Source organism: Trichechus manatus, unplaced genomic scaffold (assembly GCF_000243295.1).
Source record: "Trichechus manatus latirostris isolate Lorelei unplaced genomic scaffold, TriManLat1.0 scaffold00057, whole genome shotgun sequence".
NCBI lineage: Eukaryota > Metazoa > Chordata > Mammalia > Sirenia > Trichechidae > Trichechus > Trichechus manatus.
The window spans coordinates 3,702,584-3,716,488 of NW_004443993.1; the positions used below are offsets into that span (position 1 = coordinate 3,702,584).

At 37.2% G+C, this 13,905-nt stretch overlaps 1 protein-coding gene across 1 annotated transcript; it reads left to right on the plus strand.

Annotated features, from left to right (window-relative positions):
• The first annotated feature begins 2,252 nt into the window (after positions 1 to 2,252).
• LOC101342416 (olfactory receptor 7G2-like) lies at positions 2,253 to 3,197 on the plus strand. The gene has a single exon (XM_004378379.3). It carries the CDS (start codon positions 2,268 to 2,270, stop codon positions 3,195 to 3,197), a length of 930 nt encoding a protein of 309 aa, XP_004378436.1. The 5' UTR covers positions 2,253 to 2,267.
• Positions 3,198 to 13,905: the final 10,708 nt, after the last annotated feature.

Genomic DNA, 13,905 nt, shown 5'->3' on the forward strand with positions numbered 1-13,905 from the left:
GCACTTACTGATGAACATCAAAGACCACAGCCTTCAGTATGGATTAAACCTCAACATAACAAAAACAAAAATCCTCACAACTGGACCAATGAGCAGCATCATGATAAACAGAGAAAAGATTGAGGTTGTCAAGGATTTCTTTTTCCTTGGATCCACAATCAACACTCATGGAAGCAGCAGTCAAGAAATCAAGACAGATTGCATTGGACAAATCTGCTGCAAAAGACCTCTTTAAAGGGTTGAAAAGCAAAGATATCTCCTTGAGGACTAAGGTGCACCTGACACAAGCCATGGTGTTTTCAATTGTCTCATATTCATGCGAAAGCTGGACAATGAATAAGGAAGACTGAAGAAGAAATGGAAGCATTTGAATTGTGATGTTGGCGAAGGATATTGAATATACCATAAACTGCTAAAAGAAAGAACAAATGTGTCTTGGAAGAAGTATAACCAGCATGCTCCTTAGAAGCAAAGATGGTGAGACTAAGTCTCACATACTTTGGACATGTTATCAGGAGGGATCAGTCCCTGGAAAAGGACATCATGCTTGATAAAGTGGAGGGTCAGTGAAAAAGAGAAAGACCCTCAATGAGATGGATTGACACAGTGACAGCAACAATAGGCTAAAACATAGCAGCAATTGTGAGGGTGTTGCGGGACCAGGAAGTGTTTTGTTCTGTTGTGGATGGGGTTGCTATGAGTTGGAACTGACTCAACGGCACCTAACAACAGCAACAGGAAAATACACTCAACACCGCCTAAGCAAAAACTCCCTTTCCCCCGTCCCTCCCACCTCTGGTAACTACTAATAAGCTTTGCTTTATTTATATTTGCCTATTTTATGTAAGTGACATTATACAGTGACTTTTGTAACTGACTTATTTCACTTTGCATAATGTTTTCTAGATTCATTCAAAAGGAGCCCTGGTGTCATAGTGGCAAAGCAGTTGGCTGCTAACCCAAAGGTCAGTGTTTTGAATCCACCAGCCTGTGTGAAAGATGTGGCAGTCTGCTTCTGTAAAGATTACAGCCTTGGAAATCCTATGAGGTAATTCTACTCTGTGTTATGGTATCGCTATGAGTCCGAATAGTCTTGACGGCAGTGGGTTTATTAATGGATAACAACTTTGAGCAACTTTTTATGTGCTTGTTGGCCATTTGAATATCCTCTTTGATAAAACTAGCTTTTCTTAGAAAAACTGATATGTCATCTATTATATCAGGGGAAGAACTTTTTAACTCTTCATATAATTGGGAGAACAGAGAATCTCATCAACATAGTTATGTAGCTTCTCTTAGAATCAATCACTATGCACATGACTCATGTTTCCATGAGGAAGTCTTTTGAGCTTCAAGTTTATAGATAACATTTTCTAATCTTCACCTCAGATCCAGAGTGTGGACCTGGTTGGATGTCATCCCCTGCTACATACTAACTTTGTAGGCAGAGGTGGAAATACCCAGAAGACAAAGACTTTATTCAGAAGAAGATATTAAAAAAAATTAAGGTAAATTATGAAATATGAGTGACTGTTAGTAGATGCTAATTTTGTACTATCCAGAGGCTTAACAGAGAGAGGTCAAGAGAATCAACTCAGCAGTCAGGTAATCTGAGCTCAGACACATCGGTGCTACTCACTCACTTTGTACTTTGTGTCTATGACACAACACCGCCTTTCCTAAGTGTGCTGTCAGGTAATAGGAGTGACAGAATGAACTACCTCATCATAAACAAGCCCTTTATGTCATTGTGAAGCATTCCAAATTTTGATAACCATTTATCTAAAAACAGATTTCATAATTTTATTCCATTTGAAGGCTGGAATAATTCTGAAGGGAAAAGGCCATGTCTTACTCTTTACTTCACCCCCATGCCTTGGTACAATGTGTGAAATAGAGCGGATGCTCTATTAATATTTGAACCTTTAAAAGGATTGGAGGAAAGAGACGATGACAGAAAAGAGGGATGGAAGGAGAAAGTAAGTGGAGAGAAAGATTTGAATATATACTTATGTTCATAATGTAGACAAGAGCATTTTTTCTGAAGCAGTGGTTTTCAAACTTTAACATTGATCAGGATCACATGGAAGTCTGGTTAAAACATAAACTGCTGTTCGTCATCCCAGAGTTTATCTTCAGTAAGTCTGGAGTGCACCCCAAGAACTTACATTTCTAAAAAGATCCCAGGTGATGCTCTCGCTGGGAGTCCAGGATCCACACATTTGATTATCTTTCACCTCATCTTTTCCATCAGATTCACCAACAGTATGGAAACCAGAAACCAAACTGGTGTGTCAGAATTCCTTCTTCTGGGACTTACAGAGGATCCAGATCTGCAGCCCCTCTTATTTAGCCTGTTTCTGTCCATGTACGTGGTCATCATCCTGGGAAACCTACTCATCATCTTGGCTGTCAGCTCTGACTCCCACCTCCATACTCCCATGTACTTCTTTCTTTCCAATCTCTCCTTCAATATCTCTTTCAGCACAACCACGATCCCAAAGATGCTGATAAACATCCAAGCACAGAATCAGAGCATCACTTACACAGGCTGTCTCTCCCAGGCCTGCTTTGTAATGGTTTTTGCTGGTTTGGAAAATTGTCTCCTTGCAGTAATGGCCTATGACCGTTACGTGGCCATCTTCCATCCACTGAGGTACACCATCATCATGAACCCCAGGCTCTGTGGCTTGCTCTCCCTACTCTTCTTGCTAACTAGCATTGTGGATGCCGTACTTCACAGTTTGATGGTGCTGCATCTGTCCCGCTCAGATCTGGAAATTCCTCATTTCTTCTGTGAACTTGCTCAGATTCTCAAGCTCATCTGTTCTGATACCCTCATCAATTACATCCTAGTGTATTTTGTGGCTATTGTTTGTGGTGGTTTTCCTCTCTCTGGAATAATTTTCTCTTACACTCGGATTTTCTCCTCTGTTTTGAGAATGCCATCAGTGAGTGCAAAGTATAAAGCTTTTTCCACCTGTGTGTCTCACCTCTCAGTTGTTTCCTTATTCTATGGGACAATCTTTGGTGTGTATGTCTGTTCTGCATTTATACATTCTCCCAGGAAGACAGCAATAGCTTCAGTGATGTACAGTGTGGTCCCTCAAATGATGAAACCTTTTATCTACAGCCTGAGGAACAGGGACATGAAGAGTGCCTTGAGAACATTCATCGGTAGGATACCATCGTTTTAGTGATTGTGTCATCAGTTTTGGGCTTGGAACGCTAGGATAGGTCAATGTGGAAGGAATACTGCTGATCAAAGATGTCTGATTGTTTCATCAGAGAGTTCTAAAATGATTAGATAACATAATGGCTATGTACATTTCAACTTATTCATGATAAATGAGAAAGTATTGAAGTTGTCGAGGATTTCATTTTACTTGGATCCACAATCAATGCCCATGGAAGCAGCAGTCAAGAAATCAAATATCGCATTGCATGGGGGCATATCTGCTGCAAAATATTTCTTTAAAGTGTTAAAAGGCAAAGATATCACTTTGAAGACTAAGGTTCACCTGATCCAAGCCACAGTATTTTCATTCACCTCATATGCATGCGAAAGCTGGACAATAAATAAGGAAGACTGAAGAAGAATTGATGCCTTTGAATTACGGTGTTGGTGAAGAATATTAAATACACCAGGGACTGCCAGAAAAATGAACAAGTCTGTTTGGAAGTAGTGAAGCTAGAACGCTCCTTAGAAGGGAGGATGGCAAGACTTCATTTCTCTTACTTTGAACATGTTATGGGGAGGGACAAATCCCTGGAGAAGGACATCATGCTTGGTAAAGTAGAGGGTCTGCAAAAAAGAGGAAGATTTTCAATGAGAGGGATCAACACAGTGGCTACTACAATGGGCTCAAACATAGCAATAATTGTGAGGATGAAGCAGGCAGTGTTTCATTTGTTGTACATAACTGACTTGATGGCACTTAACAACAACAACACATTTCAACTTAGAGTTGAAACTTGGTTTTTCTCTTTACATAGCTCTGTCCTGTTTGGTAAACTCTCTAAGCTCAGTTTCTTCAGTCAGGTTCCATAGAAGGAGAACCTGAATCAGGGGTTCTTGTTAAATGATTTTTGAGGCAGTGGTCTATGAAAGAAGGAAAGCAGGAGAAGGTGGATAGGGCAGGGAAAGTCTGTAAACAGAGTTGTGGTCATAGCTAGACACTAGATTCATCCTGATCCTATGAACAGAGCTATGTGAATGGAAATCCAGGCTTAGTCTCACTGTGAGACAAGAGAACTGATCTTTCATGTCCCAATTTAGTAATTACTGAGATATCACTGGTAAACCATATTTGTTCAGGGCAGCATTAGTATCCACCATACTTATTTTCATCATCTACAGAAATGGCTAATTAGATTATCTCAATTGGCTTGAGATGATTTTGAGATATTTGAGCTTCTGAAGTGTGGAAGCCTTCAGTTCTAATAAGAATATATAAGCTATGACTCTAATATGCTCAAACAATAATTTATTTTTCATTACAAGGAAAGGACTTCAGAGGTGGAGAACGCACAAGAACTGGACAGAAACACTTTATTTCGGCTCCCCATACATGGCTTCATCCTGGAACTTGTTCCCCTTGTGGTCTCCTGATTGCTACAGCAGATGCAGGTGTCATATCCACACATGATGACCAAAGAGAGAAATCTTATTGTCCTTCCCTGGGCCTATTTTTAATAGACCTTTCCATGGAGTCATCCAGAGACATTCTCTCCCATCTCATTACTGACAGTAGGATCACATGCCCCTTCTTAATCTAATTCTTGGTGTGGGGAAAAAATAATAACTATGAGAACCTTAGATTAACCATTTGAAGTATAATTCCAGGTGGGATATTAACCCCTATAACCACAAGGAGCACTTACAAAAAAATGCCTGGCACTATAGTAAATGTTCAATAAAATTTAAGTAGTATCATTGCATTCCATGTCTTGCCTATATTCATAAGTTTTCTAACCATTGACATCCACAGAACACCTGAAGACATGAGTCACCTGTGACACTTGTTTATACTGCAGAGTCCTGGACCTTATCCAAAACTTACTGACTGAATCTCTGAGGAAACGCCTGAGGGATGAGATGTTTAATAAGCACGTTTGGAAATTCTTATGCACTCTGAAGTCTGAGAAACAAGGCATTAATATTAGAAGAACATGGGAGAATATATTTATAATCTGGAATATAAAAGGACTTTCCTCAAGTTACTTGTTAAAATATCTATAAAACCTGCACACCAATGTTCATTGCAGCACTTTTCACAATAGCCAAAATGTGGAAAACAACCGAAATGTCCATCAACAGATGAATGGATAAACAAAACGTGCCATAGCCATAAAATGGAATATGACTCAGCAATGAAGAGAAATGAAGCTTCGATGCATGCCATTTCATAGATGAATCTTGAAAATATCATGTTGAGTGAAATGAATCAGTAGTAAATGGACAAATACTGTATGATCTCACGTATAACCAAATATATAGAAACCAAAGCTTATTAGTTTTTATCAGGGATGGAGGGGAAGGGGAAGCTTTTGGTTAGGGAACATTGAGTTCGTGCTAAAGGTGGTGGACTGAATTGGAAAGGGATACCAAGAATGGTTGTAGAACTTGAAAAATGTAATCAATGTCACTGAACTGTATAAAGAAATTAATGAGATGGTGTATGTTTTATCATGTTTATTTTCACCACAATAAAAAACTATCATATACAAAGCAGTATATAAAATGTATCTGTAGTTCTTACAGAATAGTAATATAGTGAAAACACATGTATCCATTACTAGGTTAAGAAATAAGGCATTACCATCATGTAGATTCCATTTGAACAGTTATCCAATCACATCATCCTTCCTATATTTAGTAATAACTACTGTCCTGAATTCTGTGTTTATCATTTTCTTTGATGTTTTTCTATTAGGTTGGATTCTATGAAATTTCCAGTAGTTGATCATTTTTGCCTTACAATATGGCATTTTCAAAGTATTCATACTGCTGTATGTATCCCTATATGTTTTATTAAATAAATGTCCCTCTTTTAGAACTTGTTAAAACCTTAATCTGAATGAATAAATTTGGGATCTTGATTGTTTTTCCCACCATTGTGATTCTGAAATTCAATGCTATTGTTAGGTGTAGGCTTATTCATTTACTTTCAACGATGTATACTTTTACACTGTGCATTTTGTTGTTGTTAGGTGCTGTCGACTCAGTTCGGACTCATAGCGACCCTATGTACAACAGAAGGAAACACTGCCTAGTTCTGTGACAACCTCAAAATCACGGTTATGCTTGAATCCATTGTTGCAGCCACTGTGTCAATCCATCTCATTGAGGCTCTTCCTCTTTTTTACATGATGTTCTGTCCAGGAACTATCCTTCCTGATGTCATGTCCAAAGTACTTGAGATGAAGTCTCCCCATCCTTGTTTCTAGGGAGCATTCTGACTTCACTTCTTCAAGGACAGATTTGTTCATTCTTCTGGCTATCCATGGAGTATTCAATATTCTCGTCAATACTGTAATTCAAAGGCGTCAATTCTTCTTCAGTGTTCCTTATTCATTGTCCAGCTGTCGCATGCATATGAGGCAATTGAAAACACCATGGCTTGAGTCAGGCACACTTTAGTCCTTAACGTGACATTTTTGCTTTTTAACACTTTAAAGAGGTCCTTTGCAGCAGATTTGCCCAATGTGATGTGTCATTTAATTTCTTCACTGCTGCTTCCATGGGTGTTGATTGTGAATCCAAATAAAACGAAATCGTTGACAACTTCAATCTTTTCTCTCTTTATCATGATGTTGCTTATTGTTACAGTTGTGACGATTTTTATTTTCTTTATGTTGAAGGGTAATCCATACTGAAGGTTGTAGCCTTTGATTTTCATCAGTAAGTGCTTCAAGTACTTTTCACTTTCAACAAGCAAGGTTGTGTCATCTGCATAAGGCAGGTTGTTAATGAGCCTTCCTTCAATCTTGATGCTCTGTTCTACATATAGTCCAGCATCTTGCATTATTTGCCCAACCCAAAGATTGAATAAGTAAGGTGAAAGGATACAACTCCGACTCAAACCACACAGTATCCCCTTGTTCTGTTCGAACGACTGCCTCTTGGTCTAAGTACAAGTTCCTCATGAGCACAAGTAATTGTTTGGGAATTCCCATTGTTTGCAATGTTATCCATAATTTGTTATGATCCACACAGTTGAAAACCAAAATACAGGTAAATATCTTTCTGGTATTCTCTGCTTTCAGCCAGGATCCATCTGACTTCAGCAATGATATCCCTCATCCCACGTCCTCTTTGAATCCTACTTGAATTTCTTGCAGTTCTCTGTCGATGTACTGCTGCAACTGCATTTGAATAAACTTCAGAAAAATTTTATGTTTTTATGATGTTAATGATATTGTTTGATAATATCCACATTCTGCTGAATCATCTTTGTTTGGAAAGGGTACAAATATGGACCTCTTCCAGTCGTTTGGCAAGGTAGCTCTCTTCCAATTTCCTTGGCATAGACCAGTGAGCACCTCTTGTGCTGCATCCCTTTGTTGAAACATTAATTGGTGTTCCATCAATTCCTGGAACCTTGTTTTTTGCCAATGTCCTCAGTGCAGTTTGGACTTCTTCAGCACCATTGGTTCTTGATCTTGTGCTACCTCCTGAAATGGTTGAATGTCGACCAATCCTTTTTGGTATGGTGGCTCTGTGTATTCCTTCCATCTTCTGTTGTTGCTTCCTGCATCGTTTAATATTTTCTCCTACTGTTGTTGTTAGGTGCCGTTAAGTAGATTCTGACTCATAGCGACCCTATGTACAATAGAACAAAACATTGCCTGGTCCTGTGCCATGCTCACAATTTGTTGTTATGCTTAAGCCCCTTGTTGCAGCCTCTATTTCAAAACTATCTCATTGAGGATCTTCCTCTTTTTCTCCAACCCTCTACTTTACCAAGCATGATGTCCTTCTCAGGGGACTGATTCTACCTGATAACATGTCCAAAGTATGTAAGACGCAGTGTAGCCATCCTTATTTATATTTTCCCCATAGAATCCTTCAATATTGCAACTCAAGACTTGAATTTTTCTTGAGTTCTTTCAGTTTGAGAAATGCCAGTCCTATTCTTCCCTTTTGGTTTTCTAACTGCAGGTCTTAACATTTTTCATTGTAATACTTTATTTTGTCTTCTTGACCCACCGTTTGAAATCTTCCATTTAGTTATTTTACTTTATAATTTCTTCCATTCCCTTTAGCTATTCTACCTTCTAAAACAAGTTTCAGAGTTTCCCTGACATCCATTTTGGTCTTTTCTTTCTTTCCTGCCTTTTTAATGACCTCTTGCTTTCTTCATGTATGATGTCCTTGATGTCATTCCACAACTCGTCTGGTCTTTTGTCATTAGTGTTCAATGGGTCAAATCTATTCTTGAGACGGTCTCTAAATTCAGGTGGGATATACTCAAGGTCATACTTTGGCTCTCACTGACTTGTTCTAATGTTCTTCAGCTTCAATGTGAACTTGTATTTGAGCAATTGATGGTCTATTCTGCAGTCAGTCCCTGACCTTGTTCTGACTGATGACATTAAGCTTTTCCATAGTCTCTTTCCACAGATGTAGTTGATTTGATTCCTGAGTATTCCATCAGGTAAGGTCCTTGTGTATGGTCGCCAGTTATGTTTTTGAAAAAAAGTATTTGCAATGAAGAAGTCATTGGTCTTGCAAAATTCTATCATGCCATCTCTGGCATAATTTCTATCACAAATATCTTGTTTTCCAAACACTTTTCCTTCTTCTTTGTTTCCAACTTTCACATTCCAATCACAGTAATTATCAATGAATCTTGATTGCATGTTTGATCAATTTCAGACTGCAGAAGTTGGTAAAAAACTTCAATTTCTTCATCTTTGTTCTTAGTGGTTGGTGGGTAAATTTAATAATAGTCATATTAACTGGTCTTCCTTGTAAGGGTGTGGAGATTATACTATCACTGACAATGTTGTACTTCAGGATAGATCTTGAAATGTTCTTTTTGATGATTGATGCAATGCCTTTCCTCTTCAATTTGTTATTCCTGGCATAGTAGACCATATTATTATCTGATTCAAAATCGCTAATACAAGTCCATTTCAGCCATCACAGTATGACACATTAACAGATGTGTCCAGAGGTTACGTAGGGTGATATAAAAAAATAGTTCCCTCTCTGATGTAAATGGAACCTTTGGTAGCTAATTTTTGCTATTGTGAATAAAGTCGTTTGAGTATTTTTGTAGATGTCCCTGATTCAAATGAGGAAGAATTTTATACTTAGGATGGAATTGTTGGATATAATGGTCGGCCTATTCTCCTCCGTGTAGTTTCAAAGAGTTTTCCTAAGTGAATGAATGAATTTAAACTTCCATCAGAAGTCCCTGTGTTTCACGTATTCACCAATACATTTTCATTTATTGTGACAATTTAGTGGGAGTAAATTATTATTACATAATAATATTATGAGGTTTAGAGCTCTTTCACACTATATCCCATCTATTTTTCCTCCTTTGGGAAGTTTGTATTTATGGTATTTCTAGTGAGCTCTGTGTTTTTATTAAATAATAGATCCATTCTCTGTAATACCACCTCTTCATAAATAAACCATTTATGTTAATATTTTTGAGGGGCTCTCTTTTCAAATCCAGAGGTCTGTTATATCTACCCTTGCATCAGGATCACAGGTCTTAATTATTGTAGCATATCTCTCAGCTAAAAATATGTTTGCTGTCTTAAGGAACACACCCCAAACAATAGTCACTTACAACCACCAAGGTACATTATATGACAGGTGGATGATTATCTGATCATTTGTAATCTAATTCAACAATATTGTAACAAAGAGCCATAATCTCAACCTACAGTGGAAAAGAAACGTATATTGAAACTACTAATTTGAAATTGATAAAAGTTGGTAGTAAATTTTTAAAAATGAATAAAATGTCTGTTACGTGTTCAGTCCATACTGATTACAGAAAGTATATTAGAAAGTGCTGAATATAATATGTACAAAACAGATAAACCTCCAATAAGCCAAGTATAGAAATAATTGTTAGTATTTGCATTTTTAATGATACATTCGCTATATTATCACTTGTATTTATATTGGTAATTCATATACCTATATAAATACACTGTACTTTTGAGCCTAAATATGATGTCAGTCTTCCTGATGTTGTTCTTAAGATAGTGGTTCCTTTCAATGTACCTAATGGAAGAAGACTAGCGTCAATTACAGAAGGGTGATGTGTCCATGTGTGTAAGGTACTTGAAATGGATGTGAACAGAGGGAGATGGAGGGAAGAGGAAGTAATACATGCCAATGCATATTCCTGGCCTCTCAGAATGAGGGAGTCTGTCACAGTGAAGCTCTTCCTTCCCTTATACTTGATCCATAAGGATTTGCAAAAGAATTTGACTAATGAGGAGCTTTGGATATTGAACCCTCAAGGACTACAGAGACCATAAATAGACTGCCTGTGACCATCTACTCAAAATCCCTGCCCAGGTAAGTAGCAGCACACCGGAACCTGGTGCCAGAGACCATCACTTTCCACAGAAGCCTGCCTTGTCCTTCTCTTTGTCTTCTGTGCTCCCTCAATACAGAGCTTCCATTTTTATCCTTCAACCTTCTGGAGAGAACTGAATGTTATTCCTTAGTGCTGGCACCAAGGTAATCTGACATCTAGTTTATCCTTTGAAAATAAGGAGAATTCTTTGTCTATCAGCCTATTTGGGGCAGCAGTGAGTTGAGTACAGGTATAAGAGGAGTAGAATGGAATCATCTGTGAGGTCCATTCCTTATTTTTTATCATCTTAGTGACATACTTCCTTGTACTTTTGCAGCAATACTTGAGTAGTTCTCATTCTGCTAATCACCTACTCTGACCCTGAAGTTCCAGGAATTTTTTTCATCCTCAAAATAAACATGTTCTTTCTCAATTTTTATGAATGTTTTAGAATTCTCTAAAATTTTCATTTATTTATTTGGCAGGGGGCAGGGGCATGTGGTATCTTCTCCTTATCTATCAGTATCTGGGTCTTGACACCCTTTAGTAAGGGAGATCTTTGGTCTTGACCCAATAACTGATATGAGGACTCAGAGAGGAGATGGAAAACCAGGCACACTCCACAAGCTACATCCTTAGTGTGCCAGGGTTCTGTTAAATATTTTAAAGGCAACACAGCACAGAATAATAGGACAAATACCCAAGTATCAATGTTTCCAGAATTAATAAATGTTGACATTTTGCCATTAGAGTTCTTTTGTTAAAGTAAAAAAATAGTGTGCATAAAAAAGATATACGCTTTATATTCCCCTCCATTTCCCTTCTTCCCTTCCTAAGAGGCAACCACGGTTTTGAATTTGGTTGGTCTCCCATGTATTTTAAACTGTATGTGTGTGTGTGTGTGTGTTTGTGTGTGTGTGTGTGTACCACAATGAAAATGACCATCAGCTGGAGAAAGGATAAATTGTGATGCAATCAAAGAGTGGAATATCTTATGGTAGCTAGAGTTAATGAACCAAAACAAAGTATACCAAGATATATAAATCATTAAATGTATTATTTTTAAGAAGTAATTACAGTATATAAAAGTATCAAAGCAAGACAAAAACATTGTTTATGGATAGAATTATAATAAATGTAATGAAAACACAGGGGACTAATGCATACAAGTTCTGTGTTGTAGTTCCCCTTGGGGATGAAAAAATATTAACAGTGTGTAAAAATAAAGGAGTATTTCAAATAAGTATGCATTATTTTATTAAAAAAATACCCTATGGAAGCATGGTGATATATATATTTTTAAATAATATTTTATTGTGTTTTTGGTGAGGATTTACACAGCAGGTTAGGTTACCATTCAATAATTTCTACACAAATTGTTCAGTAACGTAGATTTTAATTTGATGGTGAAGAGTGGTGAAAAACCAGGCTTTTATTGTTTTTCTCTGTACGTCTCAATATGCTTGAAATGTTGCATAATAAAAAATGTAAATTTTTATCTACGTCATTTTAAAACTTATTTAAATTTTCCCTTACTATAGATGTCATTTTAGACAAGGTACTTTTCTCTTTTGAGTTTTCATTACTTGTGCTGTTACATCTAGGTCTAATTTATTCATTTTAATTGCTATATACTTTATAATATGTCATTATGAATGAACATTGATATCATTCGTAATCATTTGTGTTCTTTCTTCCTCATGCTTTTTTACATGAGCAAGAGTCCCAGTGTAGTTTTAGCTGATCTATTCCTCCTTAAAATTTGTAGTTATCTTGATAGGGATGTTCTTTCTGTCTCTACTCTTCCTTTATTTTGGTCCATCAATTACTCCTTTCTGTAATGAACCATCAGGTTGTGCCCATGCAGAACAAATTACAACAAAAAATATTGAGAGGGTGTCATATGTTGAACACCGTGCTTGACGCTTTTGTCTGTTCATTTTTCATCCTTGCAAAATTGCTACGTTTTATGATAGTTCCCATTATACAATGAAGTGATGTAAAATTCTCAGAGTTCTAAAAATATACTTATTGATAAAGCAAGTGCTAGAGACTAGATTACAGTCTGGTGTGTCTGAGTCCAAATGTTAAACCAATTGATTTATGACATTAAGGTTACTTGTCATGACCGCATGCTTAAGGCCAGAGTTTCCTGTCAAGCAGCCTGGATGTTTGTGTTGGGGGAGCAGAGTTTGTTTGCCTAGTGTCATTAAGATTAAAAAATAAGGATTCTAATGAGTTGTACATTCTGGAAATAGACACTTTCACTGACTTTTTCTAAAGCATTGGTTCATAAGTATAATGGGGAAATTCTTTGAGAATGTAGTCAATCAACTGTTACCTGGTTTTAGGGATCCAGATAGTCTCAAGGGTCTCATCTTAACATAGGAAACAAAAATGTCCTGGAGTCAATCTTGGTACACAAGGTCAGGATTCTCATAAGAGCCAGTGCCCATGCTTCCTGACACAGGTTTGAAGGGTGCCAGCCAGAAGCAGAAGGATAGAAGATTCAAAATTCCATGATTGATTTTCAATATTTCTTTTTCTAACATCTGTTAATTATACCATGGAGACTATGAGTCAAAGCATAAAAGGAAGAGGGAATGGAGGAAGCTACTAAGCAGCCAGGGATTATTTGAATCATCTGGCATAAAAAGGGAGAGAGGAAGAGAGGGACGGATCACAGTGGACTATCTGGGAAGAGAGGAAAGGAACGGGAAAATAAATCTAGAAGTAATAATCTATTAATAGAGATTAATAATGAATTCTATTCCATTTGAAATTTGAAATTCTATTGTTTCTTTTTCCACTGATTTACATGTAAAAATGTGAGTGGCATTTAAACAGAAAAGAGTGTATATGAGTTTATTTCATGCATTGCTGCGTTTGGGAAGGTAAGGAATTACTAAAAAATAAGTTCCATTATCTTATTCAATTATCATGATACTTGTAAATAGTACTTCACTCTCACCAGATGCCAGGCTCCTTTCTAAGTAATTTGTATGGATTGAATTTTTTAAGTCTCACAATATATAAATGTTTGATATGTCCAGTTATCCTTTTCTCAGTGTCTTTTTCCTCCTTTAAGGCTGACTTGGCAATCTTCCTCCTTTTTCTACTACCATTCAGACCCTCCGATAAGCATTCCAGATGTTTGTATTGGTAGAGTGTGTCTTTCTCATTTGCAGTTATGCTTGTTGTTATTGTTGTTAGGTGTTAGTGAGTCAGTTCTGACTCAAAGCAACACTATGTACAGCAGAAGAAAACACTGCCCAGTCTTAAGCCACCGTCATGATTATTGTTATGTTTGAGCCCATTGTAGTAACCACTGTGTTAATCCATCTCATTGAGG

Bases quoted from the DNA above. Each gene is read 5' to 3' on its own strand.
- LOC101342416 (XM_004378379.3), top strand. From the start codon at position 2,268: ATGGAAACCAGAAACCAAACTGGTGTGTCAGAATTCCTTCTTCTGGGA.